Below are 18032 nucleotides of genomic sequence, written 5' to 3'. Positions count from 1 at the left end.
GGGTTCGCCAGTTCAGAACCCAGGTGCGGACCTAGGCACCACTTAGCAAGCTAGGCTGTGGCAGGCATCCCATGTATAAAAAATAGAGGAAGATGGTCATAGATGTTAGCTCAGGGCTAATCTTCCTTCTTCCCCTGCCAAAAAAAGTGCTGTGGTAGGGGCCCGCCCAGTGGGGTAGTGATTAAGTTTGCACACCCCGCTTCTACAGCCCGAGGTCCACAAGTTCAGATCCCGGGCGTGGAGCTACACACCACTCATCAAGCCATGCTGTGGTGGCAAACCACATACAAAATAAAGGAAGATTACCACAGATATTAGCTCAGGGCCAGTATTCCTCAAGCAAAAAGAGGAAGATTGGCAACAGATACTTGCTCAGGGCCAATCTTCCTCACCTAAAAAAAAAAACTGCTGTGGTTAAAAAAAAAAGTAGAGATAATAATAATGATATTAACTGACACATATATTCTTATTATGCATCAGATATTATTCTATGCACTTTATATATATTAACTTATTCGATAAAGGAAATGTTTCACGTAGTATTAAGAGAAGAGAATTTTGTTCTTTGTAGTGTTGCTAGAGGAAGCCAGGAGTACACAATAGATTTTCTAAATTAAGGAAACTTTAAGCCTAGATATCCTGAATATTTATTATCAAGTTTGAAAAAGGCAGCTATTCACACAAAGAAATAACTATGAATGGAATGTCACAGTGATACTTAACGGAAATGAATAATTGAACATTTGAATTTTTAATAATTATAGGAAAGATTATTCAAATAAGTACTGTGCTTCCTAAACAAGTAGAACCTCACTTTACCCACACGATGTAAAGATTTCATGGTTAGGAATCTAATCAGCTTCACTGAGTTAAGCAGCAAAATAAATACTCATTATAAGATCATTACATTAAAAAATAATAATAAAAACACACAACACAGGCATTATAACTTAGGTCTGCTATATTGCCTAAACTTCAAAACTGAGTACCAAGCTGCCTTATCCTGTAAAGAAATTCTTCTATCATTATCTAAAGAGATTCTTTTTTTTTCTTTGCAACGACTTACTCAAGCTTTGAGACCAGAGTGATCTCTGAGGTAGATGAGCTGGAAGTATTTTCAGTGTTTTCACTGCCCACAACTACACTGGAAGAATCTTCATGAAGATCAACTGCAGGGAGCGTCTCAATCACAGAAGGACTTAACTTTTCTGATTCCGTATTCTGTTTTTAAAAAAGTCAGTTATATTAAATGTTGAGATTAATAAATTATCTCTTTAGCTGAACAGGATTTTATAAAATGTCTCAAAAGTGACAATATAAAGAATTCTCACTAAAAAGTACTTTTAGAAAAACTTCTTCCAACATTACCACCCAAAAGAATATATAAAACTATAAAAATACAGGCTCTACATGTTTTTCATGGCATTTCATAAACTAGGACAAAGGAGCTTGTCTTTCTTCTTTCCTATTTCCTATTTTGTATAAGGACCCATAAATACTTCACTTTTACTGTAATTAATTAATGCCAGTAGCAACATAGAAATCCTATGTAAATATACAAAATAGTACAACAGTAGCTCTTGCCTGTAAGCAGTTTAGACCTGTAAGGAGTTTAGAAGATAACGTGTATCAATAAACAACAATACAAGGCATTTACAAGTAACATTACAAAACAATACATGATTCTTGCCTCTCCTTCAGTCCTGGATGCTCTGGGCCAGTCACTCCTCCAAAACACAACCTGCAATCTACCTAATCCTAAGGCATGTGTGAAAACCCCCGTCAGCACTCCTCCCCCACAATCACGCCTGAACTGAAACAGCCATTCCCGTTCCTCTCTGCCTCCACTGGTCTCTGTACAGACTTGGATGACGGCATCTATGACACCTCAATTGCCTGTATTTACATCCCCTTCTCGTCTTCAACTATGCTATACATGTCCTGAGTGAGGAGTACGTTCTCTTGATCTTCATGTTCCCAGTGTCTAGCACAGTACCTAGCACACAGTAGGGATTTAATGCTTACTAAATGAATATCAAGTGAGAGGTGCTCATGCTCAGTTCAAGGGAAAGAGAGACTACGGACTATTATGGACGAAAAGAACCAGGACTCTGAAGACAGGGAAGGCCAGCATGGGAACAGAAAGGAAACACAAGGCATAGAGTCAGAAGAATATAAAATGTGATCATTTGAAGAAGTATTTACACTGGAATGAAAAATTCACAAAGGAATGCAAATAGTTTGTATTTTATGGTGGAGGCCTTGAGAAAAAGACTACTACATTATTACCAAATATTGTATTACCATTTCAACATGTATTCAATATAAAAACATTGAGATATTTTACATTCTTTTTTTTTCTTTTACTAAATCTCTAAAGTCTGATGTGTATTCTATACTTACAGCAACTCTCAATTTGGACTAGCTGAATTTCCAGCGCTCAATAGCCACATGCAGCTAGTGGCTACTGAACTGAACAGCACAAGTCTACATACTGCTGTAAGTACTTCAAAGTATTTGAGCAAGAGTACACCATGATAGAAATTCTAGAAAATGAACAATGGCAGGATTGTTCAGGATAGTCATATAATTAGAAGGACTACAGAGTTTATTCTTCTCTTATTCTTATGCAGAAACCTTTGGCAAATGTCTTCCAGAAGCCAATAAAATGAAACTCACTACATCTCCTTAGATAACCCAATTAAGTCATAAAACAGCTCTGGGTGTATTGAAAAAAGAGAACTCTCACTCTCCCTCATTTTGAGCTGAATTTTGTTTTTGTTATTATTTGAGATATTTAGTTTTTCCTTAATCCTTTTTCCTCCAGATCAAATACCCCCAGTTTCTTCATCCATTCCTGATAGTAAACAGTTTCCAGATGCTTCAGCATTCTGGTCAGCTGACATTCTGGTCTAGTTTTTAGTCTCTCTCATAAAATCTGGTACAAAATGGAAAATAATATTCAGGATGTAATATGAGAGGAAAAAACATTTTAATGCATTATTTATTAATTCATATTCCACACTAAGTGATAAAACTTTGATATCAAAAGACTCTGTTCTACATACAAATACTTTCTTTTGTTGTATGTTAGAAAAAATTTCCAGACATCTAAAAAGACAAGACACATTATAGTGAGCCAAAATGGAACCTAAGAAGAAATGATGACTTACACCCAAACTTTTACTACAAATAAAATGGTCACATTTTTTATTAAATGTGTAATTTTGCATTTTCTCCAAAACAGTAGTCATAGCAGGTGAATAGTATTAAGGTGAGTTGCATGGTACTTCAAAAAACACTAACAATACACAATATGTTGACCAAAACAGAGGTTTTCTATCTCATAAAGTAGTTTGAAAAGGCATTATCATTAAAAATTAAAGCAATACAGCTTACTTGTACATCCACAATGTAGTCATCTTTTAATTTATGTTCTTCTGGAGGAATAGGTAAGTTTGAACCCACTTTTCCTGATAATTCGGCATTGATAGGTCCCTCTCTTTCATCCTATATTGCAACAAAGAATAAAGGCTAACTGATAAAATTGTTTCACAAAACAGACCTGAAGCAATATTGAAGACCATCTCTTTCTACACTTCACAACCAAAACACTGTCTGGTAAGCATTTGACTTCAATTGCCTTTATCTGTTTACGTGTTTATTGTCTATCTTCCTGCATTCTCCTCCTTACCACCACAATTAAAATGTACACTAAAGGGCTTTAGGAACTTCATTTGATTTCTTAATAAGTACTTTAGTCCGACCATCCAGCACTGTGCTAGGCACATATTAAGACTTTAGTAAATATCTGATAAATGAGTAATGAATGTACATATGGCTCTTTGTGTCATCTCTCTTTTGACACTCACTTCTCAAGCTAGGATTTCAGATACCTTTATGTCTTTAAAAGTATCTTCTAGAGTATAAGTTTCAGAAAAGCAGAGTTCGTATTCATCTTTGTTTAATCTAAGCCTGTGTAGCACACACTAGATACCTAAATGTTTGCTAAACGAAAATGTTTTCCTCCCCTTAATGCTTCGCTTAAATTCATTCTTCCAACACGTATTCTTCAAATTTCGCAAAGAACAGATTAGATCTAAGTCTCATAGACTGTGAGTGAATGCATAAAATTATACTCTTTATGGAGAGATATTCAGCAAGTCTTCAAAATCCTAAATATATTCTGCATCCCAGAAAAATATTCTACATGACTCAAAAATTTAAATAATCCACTTTAAATATCATGCCAAAAAAAAATCCACCCAAGCATGTAACTATAAGTATGTATGTTTACATACACACACACACAACTGTACACACAACACGCATGCACACACACACAGCTGAGAAACAATGGAAGTCTGTCAATTAAGAAACGTTTTATACATTATGATGTATCTATACAATGGAATAAAAATGTAGCCAGAAGATATTCAGAAGAATATAGCAAGATAAAAAGTTGTCCATGAGATATTATTTGGGGATGGGGGAAGTCAATTTGTAGAATATTTATGACCTTTTAATGAAAATAAAAATACTAATTTGTGAGCTATATAATGGTATAATCTATACCCACAGAAAATGGTCGGAAAGTTTTCCAAGAAACAGTAAATTGTGGTTTCTTTGGGAAGGGGAATAGGATATAAATATGAATATTTTACAGTCAGTATAAACTACTTCTCTATTTTACATTGATTTTGCGGGGTAAGCCAAATCTAGTCAATACTCACCTTTCATCATTTAAAACGATAAAATAATAAATGATTTAGAGAACATCAGGTTTTTTGGACTCTATATATTAACTCCACCCAATTATATATGAACAATTTTATAAATGAACTACATAGACACCAATTGCGGACTCTCTCTATAATTCTCATTTCTAATAGTTTTTAATTTATAGGACTGGGGTTTCTTTAGAAATCCTTTCTATTCATAGTAGCATTACAAAGTAAGCCACTAGTTTTCAGTTCTCTGAATAGACGCTATTTTTCTCCCTATTATAGGACTAAGAATGTTATGACATTGCAAATATAAGCAATAAGAATAAATATATAAATATCTGAGAGGTAGCTTAATTGCAGAATTACCTGAGTAACTCCTCAGATTATAGCAAGGAAAATTACAGATCTCCACCCAAAATTATGTCATAGTATTTCTGAAATTACTTTTACTCCAAATGTTCTGAGGAAGTCTTAGAAAACTGACACACAAATTATATCCTCAACTTTATTTAAAGTACCTTTTTCTGGAATTGTACATCTTCATTTTCTAGTGCGCAATTGTCATCTTGAGAGTAATATGATGAAGCTGAAGAACTCTCTTTACAACATACACGCCAACTGGGAAGCCTGTAAAATATCCACCATCACCACCACCAAAAAAAAAAGGAGGAAAAGTTGTTAAGCCAAAATATACCCTACTATGGGCTAGAATTTGAGGCAATAAACAGATGGTTCCTATCCTAACGTCCCTAAGAACTTAACGATTTAATGATGAAGACAAATGTACACAAGAGTTTTTATTTAATGCCCCAAGAAAAACATCAACAGTGTTGTTAGCATTCAAGTAAGGCATTATGAATTTCTTGACAGTAAAAGAGGAAAGACTTCAAGGAGCAGAAAAAGTTGTCAGAGTTAACCTCCTCAAAAAGCACCACATACCAATGATATTCTAAATCCTACCAAATGTTTAAGAACAGCTAACTCTAAAGCCACCCAAACTATTTCAAAGCATAGACATAAAGTTTTCAATTATTTATATGGAGAGAACATAACAATGATATAAAAAACTAACAGAAATAGCACACACAAATGAATACTACAGGCTAATAATACTTATGATATCAGATGCAAAACTTCTAAAGAAAACAATAAAAAAGTCTCTAGGAACATATCAAAGAAATAATATACCACTGTTATGATCAAGTAGAGTTTAACTCTGATATTCAAAAGTGGTTCAGTAATAATAAAATCTATTTATTTAATTTGCCATGCAAAAGTAACAAGGAAAAATATCTTATGATTATCTCCACAGTCACGGAAAGACATCTGATAAACTTACATATCCATCAAGATTTTTTAAGTCAACAAAATAGGAATCAGTAGATATTTAACATGGGAAACATATATGCATAATACACAAGCCTAAAAGCCAGTATCATACTTGGTGAAGAAACCTAAAAACACCCCTATTTAGATCTGAAGCAAGACAAGAAAGTCCATTATCAGTAGTATTGCATAATATGAAGATAAAAGAGGTGTAAAAATGGAAAAGGAGATAGTAAAATTATCATTAATTGCAGATAATGAGTTTATATAGGTGGAAAACGAAATAAAATCACATATTAAAAGTCTTAGGTATAAAAATTATATTCCTAGGTATAAAATTAAGAAACATATCAACAGACTCACTACTCAAAGCATCACCACCAGTTACACATTGTAACAGGAGTCCCCATTTACAGAAGAAACAAAATACTAAATATAAACTTAGCCAGAAATAGTCTATTAAGTAGAACTGTTTGAAACAGTCAATATGTATTTGACAATTCTTTAACTTGAAAAAGAGTCAATTTTACACAATCCAAGGTAATATATGGAAGATTTGAAAAGCACATACTGAAGAGGTAAAAAAGGACAATTTTTAAAATTAGGTAGGCTGACTTAAGAGTATATAAACAGTAAGAATAGTCAAGAAGATTTTAACGTGAGGGAACTAGATGTCTACAAAACCACAATAATTACAACAACATGGTTCTGAGATGAGAGAGGGAAAGGGAATCCCCAGGTGGCTGGAAAGAGAAATCCTAGAATGACAGCCATACACAAAGAACAGAGGACAACCAGTCTAAACTGGATGTTTTTCTAGAAGAGCCTTCTGACAGCACACTTGATGAGTCTTTCAGAATCTCAAGTACAGATTTATATAACTGGCAGATCATTTGTAATTAAATAGAAAAATAAGCAAAACAATAAAACAAATCAAATATTAGTTCCAGGAAGAAGGAAACTACAGAAAAGAAAAAGTAATCATGTTTTACTAGATGGTTCAGTTGTGATTAGCATTCATATAGTTATAATAATATAAATACTGAATACTGATCTAACTCAAATTATGACAGAACTATATTATTACCAGCATGTAGTCAGAGAATCTGATCAGCTGCAGTAGAATAATACTTAAAAATGACATTACAGCAATTATTTTAGAGACGAAGCAAATATAAAATTAATCAGCTAAGAGATGAAAGTGGTTTCCATGAAAAGGGAAAATGAGGAAAAGAGGAACAAGGAATGGCTTCTTTGCAAAAACACACAAAAAACCTTCTAGAGCTATCTGACTTTTTCATATGAATACATTATTTTGACAATTAAAACTAAAAAGAAACCAGAGGGAGAAAAGCAAGGTATATAATAATATATACATATACTATGATACCATGTGTGTACATGTGTCCTACAGGTATTCATATGTGCATAAATTTCTCTGGAAGAATTAAAAAAAAAAAAGTATCACCTTGGTTGCCTCCAGAGAGGAAAACTGGATGGCTGGGTGACAAGGGCAGTAGAAGGATATTTTTCACTCTATAATACTCTACGTCTTTTGAACTTTGAACCACAAGAATATATTACCTATTTAAACTTCAAATAGATATATCATTTTTTATTAAACATTTCCTTTATTAACAGACTTTTGCACTGTTTCTCAGCTGTGTGTGTGTGTGCACACACGCATGTCTGTTTGCAGGTACACTTGCGTGTCTGTATGTCTATATTTGGGACAGCAAAAAGTTTTAGATATCCAAAACTGTGAATATTTGAATTTTCATGATTATGTCCCCTTATCTTTTTATCCCTTTCTATACTTTCTAAATTTCCATCATGAACATGTATTAGTTTTATCATCAAAATCTCTGCATGTGTGTACATGTATGTGGGTGTATAAGTCCTAATATTCACAGTTAGTGTGAAGATGGCCAATGGACGTTAACTATCATAATCAATAAATCTCACGATTGATTTTACTATTATAAAATCAAATCCTATTACCCAAAATTCTGAGTTTTTTGGAAATGAGATTAGCATTTGAATCAGCGGACTCAGTAGACTGCCTTGCCCATTGTGGGTGGGCATCATCCAATCCTTTGAGGGCTGGAATAGAACAAAAGGTGAAAGAAGAAAGATTTTGCCCTTTTTATTCCTGCCTCATTGTTTGAGCAAGAACATCTATATCATCTTCTCCTGCTCTTTTACTGGGATTTCTATCTTCAGCTCCATTGATGATGAGGCCTTTGGACTCAGCCTGAACTATAGCACTAGCTTTTCTGGGTCTCCAGCTTTCCAACAGCGAATCGTGGGACTTCCCACCTTCCATAATTGTGTGACCCAATGCCTCATAAAGAATACATATGTGTGCATCCTACTGGTTGTGTTTCTCTAAAGAACTCTAATACACCTGTCATTAATATGTTACACATTCTTTACCTATCTACCCTATTCCTCCTCTTAATTACAGCTTTATATATGGTATCACTTAAACACCTCTAACATATTAGTCCTTACTTAAGGATGGATGTGAACTAAGGATGGACCTATAAGAGATAACCTTAACTTTCTGCATAAGAAAAAGTCTAAAATGTATAAAAATTGTCACCAAGAAGTAACTGTCAAGAAATTTTAAATCACCAAACTAAATGAAATACCCAAACCCACTCCAACTCTACTGCAGATGAATGAATCTCTGTAATGGGGTCCCTACTTTCAACAAGTTCCCCCAGGTGAATCAGATATGCACCCTTTCTCTTAAGAATCAGACGATTACACTATAATGGCTGAGGGCACTTTGGTGCATGACTAAATGGGTCTAATTCCATGCTATTTAAGCAACTTCCTAAAATAGTACTACAGAAATTCCAAGCCTGATGAAATGAGTTTCCAGACTTTTAAGAAGTTCAACACCAGAAATTACATCAAGATAAATGGTAATCTGTGAACCCCTGAGACTATCTCTCACTTCAAAACGACTGACAACTCCATAACTTAATACTCTTTAGTTGTCCTACAAAGCTTAAAAAACAAACTCTTTGAGAACCAATTCCATATTCTTAATCACTTTAACTCCTCCCTACAAAGCCAAGACTTGCAAATACAAGGTGCTTAATAAATATTTGTAAAAATGAATGAGGGTTCTGCGGGGAACTGTTTTGTAGCACATAACAGAAAGCAAATTCAGTCACTTTTTATTCCTGTCCCATCACCATCATAACCTCCACCACTACCACTCCGCAGCTCATCACACACAGCTCAAAAGAGAGAATCTGGAAACCAAGAGGATATTTATTCCTTTTTGTCAATTTGTGACAGAGGATTCACCATTCATATAGAAAAGTATTAACTTTTAGAGTAGATGTAATTAAATATCTTGTAAAAATCACATTTGAGCACCATTTATGATAACAAACTTTTACACATTTTAGTGAAACAAGTGTACCATATATGCTGGTGTTGTGCTTACTGAAAATATCACTAACATCAAGTCTGAAAGTCTTAGTAGTCATAAGTACTAGTAGTTATAAAATGTGTGCGTGTGTGTATGCTTTTCAACAAAAAAATGACCATCTGGTTTTGAGCAAGAAAAATGTTTAAAGGAATTAAAAACAGTAAATCTATAACAAAATGAACCAAAGTAGAGTCTACATGGTTGAAAACTTATCTTTAAAAGAAAACTTATAAAAGAAAAACAATTATCAAACAAACCCAAAACAACAACAAGAAAAAACAGGCAATAAAATCACTTGTAAGGTAAAAGTATAGCAAAGGCAGCAGATCAACTACCTGTGAAGGTAATATAAAGGTTAAAAGACAAATGTACTAAAATTACCTATTTCAATGATAAGAGGGTAATGGGTATACTACACACTAAACAAAAGACTATATATGATGTGAAAAACATATAATGTGGGAGGAGGGGAGTGAAAAAGTAGAGCTTTTAGAAAGAGGTCAAGCTAAAGAGTCTATCTACTCAATATAGACTGTTATATGCATAGTATATTAAATAGGATCCTCATGGTAACCACAAACTAGAAACCTATAACAAGCAGGAAAAAAAGTAAGACAAAAGCAATCAAACATATTACTAAAGATAACCATCAAACCACAAGTGAAGAGAGCAAAAGAAAAAGAAAGGAACTGAGAAGAACTACTAAAACACCCAAAAAAAAAGAAAAAGTGACAAAATGGCAATAAATACATATTTATCAATAGCTACTTTAAATGCCAATGGATTAAATGCTCCAATCAAATGCCATAGGGTGGCCAACTGGATAAAAAAACAAGATCCATGTATATGCTGCATACAAGAGACACACTTCAGACCTACAGACACTCACAAACTGAAAGTGAAAGGATGGAAAAAGATATTCCATGCAAATGGGAAAGAAAAGAAAGCAGGGGTAGCAATACTTATACCAGACAAAATAGACTTTAAATCAAAAACTGTAATAAGAGACAAAGACAGGCACTACATAATAATAAAGGGAACAATCCAACAAGAAAATATAACACTTGTAAATATCTACGCACCCAACATAGGACCACCTAAATATATAAAGCAATTATTAACAGACATAAAAGGAGAAATAGTAACACAATAATAGTAGGGGGCTTTAACACTCCACTTACACCAACGGATAGATCATCCAAACAGAAGATCAATATGGAAACACTCGCCTTAAAGGACACATTAGACCAGATGGACTTAGTAGATATATACAGAACATTCCATCCAAAAACCACAGAATACACGTTCTTTTCAAATGCCCATGGAACATTCTCCAGGATTCATCACATATTAGGCCATAAAACAAGTCTCAATAAATTTAAGAAGATCGAAATAATATCATGCATCTTTTCTGACCACAAAGGTATGAAACTGGAAATCAACTACAGGAAGAAAACCAGAAAAGCCACAAAAATGTGGAGATTGAACAAAATGCTACTGAACAATGATTGGGTCAATGAAGAAATCAAAGAAGAAATAAAAATATTCCCGGAGACAAATGAAAATGAAAACACGACATGCCAAAATATGTGGGATACAGCAAAAGCGGTTCTATGAGGGAAGTTTATAGCAATTCAGGCCTACCTCAACAAGAAGAAAAATCCCAAATAGACAATCTAAAAGTGCACCTAAAGGTACTGGAAAAAGAACAACAAACAAAGCCCAAAATCAGCAGAAGGAAGGAAATAATAAAAATCAGAGCAGAAATAAACAAAATAGAGACTAAAAAAAAATAGAAAAAAATAATGAAACCAAGAGCTGGTTCTTTGAAAAGATAAACAAAATTGACAAACCCTTAGCTAGAAAACCCTCACCAAGAAGAAAAGAGAGAAGGCTCCAATAAATAAAATCAGAAATGAAAGAGGAGAGATTACAACGGACACCTCAGAAATACAAAAGATAGTAAGAGAATACTATGAAAAGCTATATAATCTAGAAGAAATGGATAAATTCTTAGAAACACACAACCTTCCAAAACTGGACCAAGAAGATGTAGAAAATTTGAATAGACCGATCACCAGTAAGGAGATCAAAACAGTAATTAAAAACCTCCCAAAAAATAAAAGTCCAGGACCAGATGGCTTCCCTGGTGAATTCTACCAAACATTCAAAGAAGACTTAATACCTATCCTTGTCAAACTCTTCCAAAAAATTGAAAAGGAGGGGAGGCTTCCTAAATCCTTCTACAAAAGCAAACATTATCCTGATACCAAAACCAGACAAGGACAACACAAGAAAAGAAAATTACAGGCCAATATCACTGATGAACATCGATGCAAAAATCCTCAACAAAATACTAGCAAATCGAATACGACAATACATTAAAAAGATCATACATCATGATCAAGTGGGTTTCATTCCGGGAATGCAGGGATGGTTCAACATCCACAAATCTATCAACATGATACACCACATTAACAAAATGAAGAATAAAAATCACATGATCATCTCAATAGATGCAGAGAAAGCATTTGACAAGATACAGCATCCATTTATGATAAAAACTCTAAATAAATTGGATATAGAAGGAAAATATCTCAACATAATAAAGACCATATATGACAAACCCACAGCAAATATCATTCTCAATGGAGAAAAACTGAAAGCTATCCCTCTAAGAACAGGAACCACACAAGGATGCCCACTGTCACCACTCTTATTTAACATAGTATTGGAAGTCCTAACCAGAGCAATCAGGCAAGAAAAAGAAATAAAAGGGATCCACATTGGAAAAGAAGAAGTGAAACTGTCACTCTTTGCAGATGACATGATTTTATATCTAGAAAACCCTAAAGAGTCCACTAAAAAACTTTTAGAAATAATAAAGGAATACAGTCAAGTTGCGGGATACAAAATCAATGTACAAAAATCCGTTGCATTTCTATACACTAACAACGAAGCAGCAGAAAGAGAAATTAAGACTACAATCCCATTTACAATTGCAACAAAAAGAATAAAATACCTAGGAATAAACTTAACGAAAGAGGTGAAAGATCTGTACACCGAAAACTACAAAACGTTGAAAGAAATCGAAGACACAAAGAAATGGAAAGATATTCCGTGCTCTTGGATTGGAAGAATTAACATTGTTAAAATGTCCAACCTTCCTAAAGCAATCTATAGATTCAATGCAATCCCTATCAAAGTTCCAACAACATTTTTTACAGAAATAGAACAAAGAATCCTAAAATTTATACAGAACAACAAAAGACCCCGAATAGCCAAAGGATTCCTGAGAAAAAAGGACAAAGCTGGAGGTATCACACTTCCCGATTTCAAATTATAGTACAAAGCCATAGTAACCAAAACAGCATGGTACTGGCACAAAAACAGACACACAGATCAATGGAACAAAACTGAGAGCCCAGAAGTAAACCCACACATTTATGGACAGCTAATATTCGACAAGGGAGCCAAGAGCATATGACGGAGAAAGGAGAGTCTCTTCAATAAATGATGTTGGGAAAACTGGAAAGTCACATGCAAAAGAATGAAAGTAAACCATTCCCTTACACCATGCACAAAAATCAACTCAAAATGGATTAAAGACTTGAATGTAAGACCCGAAACCATGAAACTTCTAGAAGAAAACACAGGCAGTACGCTCTATGACATTGGTCTGAGCAGCATATTTTCAAGTCCCATGTCTGACCGGGCAAGGGAAACAAAAGAAAACATGAACAAATGGGACTACATCAAACTAAAAAGCTTCTGCACAGCAAAGGAAACCATCAACAAAACAAAAAGACAACCTAACAATTGGGAGAAGATATTTGCAAACCACATATCAGATAAGGGGTTAATATCCAAAATATACAAAGAACTCATACAGCTCAACAACAAAAAAACCAACAATCCAATTAGAAAATGGGCAAAAGATCTGAACAGAGATTTCTCCAAAGAAGATATACAGACGGCCAACAGGCATATGAAACGATGCTCAACATCATTAGCTACCAGGGAAATGCAAATCAAAACTACAATGAGGTATCACCTCACTCCGGTCAGAATAGCTATAATTAACAAGACAGTAGACAACAAATGTTGGAGAGGGTGTGGAAAGAAGGGAACCCTAGTTCACTGCTGGTGGCAGTGCAAACTGGTGCAGCCACTATGGAAAGCAGTTTGGAGTATCCTCAGAAAATTAAGGACAGATCTACCATATGATCCACCTATTCCACTGCTGGGTATTTATCCAAAGAACTTGAAAACACAAAGGCATAAAGATACTTGCACCCCTATGTTCACTGTGGCATTATACGCAATAGCCAAGACTTGGAAGCAACCTAGGTGCCCATCAAGGGACGAATGGATAAAGAAGATGTGGTATTTATACACGATGGACTACTACTCAGCTATAGGAAATGACGAAATCCAGCCATTTGTGACAGCATGGATGGACCTTGAGGGTATTGTGCTGAGTGAAATAAGTCAGAGGGAGAAAGTCAAATACCATATGATCTCACTCATAAGTAGAAGATAAAAACGACCAAAAAAAAAACAAAACACATAGCATTGGAGATTGGACTGGTGGTTACCATTGGGGAAAGGGGGGAGGGCAAAAGGGGTGATTAGGGTCACATGTGAGGGGATGCACTATAATTAGTGTTCGGGTGGTGAACATGATGTAATGTATCCAGAATTTGAAATATGATGTACATCCGAAAGAAATAAAAATTAAAATAATTAATTAATTAATTAAAAGAAAACTTACATTGAGCAGACCTTGGATTTTAAATTTCTCTTTACACAAAGTTAGAAATGGAGTTCTTTTTTGGAAATCCTATCTACATACCACCTTATCAAGACAGTAGTGTTGCAAATGTTCTGCCAATCAAATTGTGATTTCCTTTTACAATGTAGTTGACGTTTTAATTTAAATGATACAACTAAACAACATATTTAGAAAACCTAGCAAAGGCACATGGCAAGTATTCAACAAATAATCAAGTAAATTCTTCTCCCACACTTTTCAAAAACCATTTTCAACTAAAAGTATGTGTAGGAATACGCTCACACATACTATACTGCATATGGAGAACATTCTTATGCAAAACAAAATCATTTTCTGGGTAGGAATTTTGAGGCTGAGGGTGAGAGGGGTAAAACTACCACTACATCCAGATTTGGTTCTCTAGCTTCTTATTTTCTTGAACAGTGAACCACAAAAAAAGAAAGAGCCTTTCAATGAATGCCTAAGAACTGTGACAAATCAGTTTTACTTACACAAGTAACGATAACTTTTTTTAAAGTTTTGCAACAGGAGACCCAGTTACAAAAAATTAGCACTATTCTCTTATGTTTAAAAACAATAAGAAAAACTCGCAGCAACCATTAAGTTGATTAACAAATTTCATGAAATAATAAAATAAAAATAACTAGATAAAATTTCAGCTGATATAAAGTTAGAATGACCTAATTAGAAAAAATTTATCTAAGAGCTCCAATTTCCACATAACTTCCTCAAGACCTTTAAACAATAACAATTTCAAAAGTTCTGGCCTATAGCAAGTAATTACTGGGGTCCGCTGGTAAGTGAAAAGTAATAAAAATAAAATTTAAGCTAGAATAGCATTTAAAGAACACGCCTAGTGTGAGCATGGCTATCTCTCATCAATCTTTTATTCAAATATTTCCTGAAGAAGTGCCTCAAAAAGTTTATGAGCAAATGAATTACTACTACCTCAGCTATGTTATAGTGTAAAATTACAATTACTACTACAATTGACAGGCGAGAGGTTTCAAATCATGACCACTGACATTGAATTTGGTACTCAAAATAATTATTAATGGAAAAACAAAGATAAAACTTCATAAAACGGATACAGCAGTGAAAGTCTTTTCATTTCTTCAGGAGGTCATTTGCACGTGATTTCTAGGTCAATTTACTTGATTGTGTTGTTAAATGTTGGATTCTGGCTTTGACACTAACCGAATTATACTGATGAATTCAAATCAGTAGGTAGTTAGGTTGGTACCCCATATGTGGAAATACCTCCATACAACTGCCTTCAAAAATGTGCTCACTTTTATTGAAGTATTTATAAGATAGGATGTGATAGTTTAAAAATATTCCACCACCTGCCTCTTCCCCCAAAAAATTATTAGGCAAAGAGTTGTAATGTATGACATAAAAAGCATGATGTACCAATGTTAATTTCTTAGTTTTGACAAATGTACCACGGTTATGTGAGATGTAGTATTCAGGGATGCTGGGTGAAGGGTACACGGTAACTTTCTGTGTCACCTTTGCAAACTGTCATAAATCTAAAATTATTCCAAAACAAAAGTTTATTTTAAAAGTACAAGCCATGAAAGAAAAAACTGATAAATTGGATTTCATCAAAATTAAAAACTTCTGTTGTGCAAAATATACTTAAGAAAATGAGAAGAAAAGCTACAGACTGGGAAAAACTATTTGCAAAGTATATCTCTGATAAAACATTTGTAAAGAACTCTCTAAACTCAATAAGAAACAAACTTTTAAATAATGGGCAAAAGATTTCCATAGTCATTTCACCAAAGAAGATATAGGATGGCAAATAAACACATGAAAAATGCTCAACATCATTAGTCATAGGGAAATGCAAATCAAAACCAAAATGAGATACCACTACGTATCTATTACATGGGCTAAAATTTCAAAGACTGACCATACTAAGTCTTGCAAAGACTATGGAAGGACTGGAACTCTCATATGCTGCTGGTGGGTTTGTAAAATGGTACAACCCCCCTGGAAAACAATTTGGCATTTCTTTAAAAGTGAAACACTTACACGTGATCCAGCCATTCTACCCTTAGGTATTTACTCAAAAGAAAGGAAAACAGAAAAGTTCACAGCAGCTCTATTTGTAATGATCAAAAACTGAAGAAAAACTCAAATGTTCACTAACAGGAACATGGATAAACAATTTGTGGTATTCCATACTACTCAGCAACAGAAAGGAACAAACTTGGTACACAACACCGTAGATTAATCTCTAAATAATTATGCTCAGTGAAAGAAACCAGATAAAAAATTAGTATATAGTATATGATTCCATTTATATAATACTACAGAAAAGTGCAAAATAAACCATAGCTACAGAAAGCAGATCAGTGGTTGCCTGGAGGAAGGCCAGGAGGAAGGGATTACAAAAGGGCATGGGAAAACTTCTGAGGGTAATGGATGTGTACACTGTCTTGCTCGTGGTGATGGTTTCATGGATGTATACATATGCCAAAAGGTACCAAATTGTACAATTTAAGTAAGTTCAGATTATTCTAAATCAACATGCCCCCAATAAAACTGTTTTAAAAAGTGGAGCAGAGGGAAACAAAACAAGATTGTTAAAAAGTTCATCATTATTGAAGCTAGGCATTGAGTACACGGGGATTATTCTTTCCATTACTTTTTGGTATTTTTAAGTTCCCATAAGAAAAAGTTTTGGAATTCTGTCAATTTTTAAAATAGAAAAAAAAAATTCAATGCTGTACTTACTCTCTACATATATTATTGTAATACCCTGCACTTGGTTATAGTTGCCAGATTGGAATTCTTTAAAATGGACAAAAAGTATCTGATAAATTATAAACTGTATAAAGCTTAACAGCAATAGAAATATGATTAGAAACTGCTGAGCACTCCTTTTTAATTTATTTATATCACTCAACATTTCACCTTTTTTTCTTTGCTTTCCAAGAACAATGCTTTACGTATTAATAGAGATTACACGTCTTCATCTATTTTAATGACAACTATTTGTTGCTTGCCTATAATTTCCACAAAACTTCTTTTAGATATGATCTTAACAGCTATTAGATTAAAAAAAAAATACTACAGGTACAGAAGGAATGAACATCTGCATCCAAATGAATGCCTGCGTTCAAAAGGCATACTTTAGAGACTTCAATCTTAAACGTGATTGCTTTCATTTTAGAAATTATATTTCTATATAGCTGTTTCTCGAAGGGAGGTTTTCAACTTGAACGTATAGGGACTCAAGTTTTTCTTGTGGTGGCAACTCACAATCTAATATTGCTAGGCATCCTGCTGGGTTGGTTGGTTTGTTTGTTTTTTGAGGAAGATTAGCCCTGAGCCAACATCTGCCACCAATCCTCCTCTTTTTGCTGAGGAATACTGGCCGTGAGCTAACATCCATGCTTATCTTCCTCTATTTTTTGTATGTGGGACTCCTGCCACAGCATGGCTTGACAAGTGGTGTGCAGGTCCACACCCAGCATCCAAACCAGAGAACCGCGGGCCACCAACGTGGAGCACTCGAACTCAACTGCTGTGCCACCAGGCCTGACCCCATCCTGCTGTTTTAAAGGGTGTGTTATAACTAAATGTTTCAAAAAATAATGATCAAGGTTTAAGTGTTACAGTATAAGGGGTATCAATTAGTTCTTACCAAAGAGAACAAGAGAAGGACACAGGAAAATATTTCTACATGACTTAATTAAGCCTTGAAGGGCCAAGGAAGACT

The 18032-nt window shown here is 34.3% G+C and overlaps 1 protein-coding gene across 4 annotated transcripts in view; it reads right to left on the bottom strand.

Moving 5' to 3' along the window:
- Positions 1–18032, bottom strand: part of SUCO (SUN domain containing ossification factor) — an 84939-nt gene that overhangs the window by 50235 nt on the left and 16672 nt on the right. For 2 of the 4 annotated variants that reach the window (XM_046681884.1, XM_046681882.1), the window contains exons 2-4: positions 5246–5354; positions 3400–3510; positions 1067–1221 (exon numbers count right to left, since the gene is read on the bottom strand). In XM_046681884.1, the coding sequence (XP_046537840.1) occupies positions 1067–1221; positions 3400–3510; positions 5246–5354 (375 nt within the window). The remainder of the gene's footprint in view (positions 1–1066; positions 1222–3399; positions 3511–5245; positions 5355–18032) is intronic. The other 2 variants (XM_046681883.1, XM_046681885.1) reach the window with 2 other exon arrangements.

This window comes from Equus quagga, chromosome 13, assembly GCF_021613505.1.
Source record: "Equus quagga isolate Etosha38 chromosome 13, UCLA_HA_Equagga_1.0, whole genome shotgun sequence".
Lineage (NCBI taxonomy): Eukaryota > Metazoa > Chordata > Mammalia > Perissodactyla > Equidae > Equus > Equus quagga.
The sequence above is the reverse complement of the archived record's forward strand: the minus strand, read 5'-3'. Positions and strand labels throughout refer to the sequence as shown.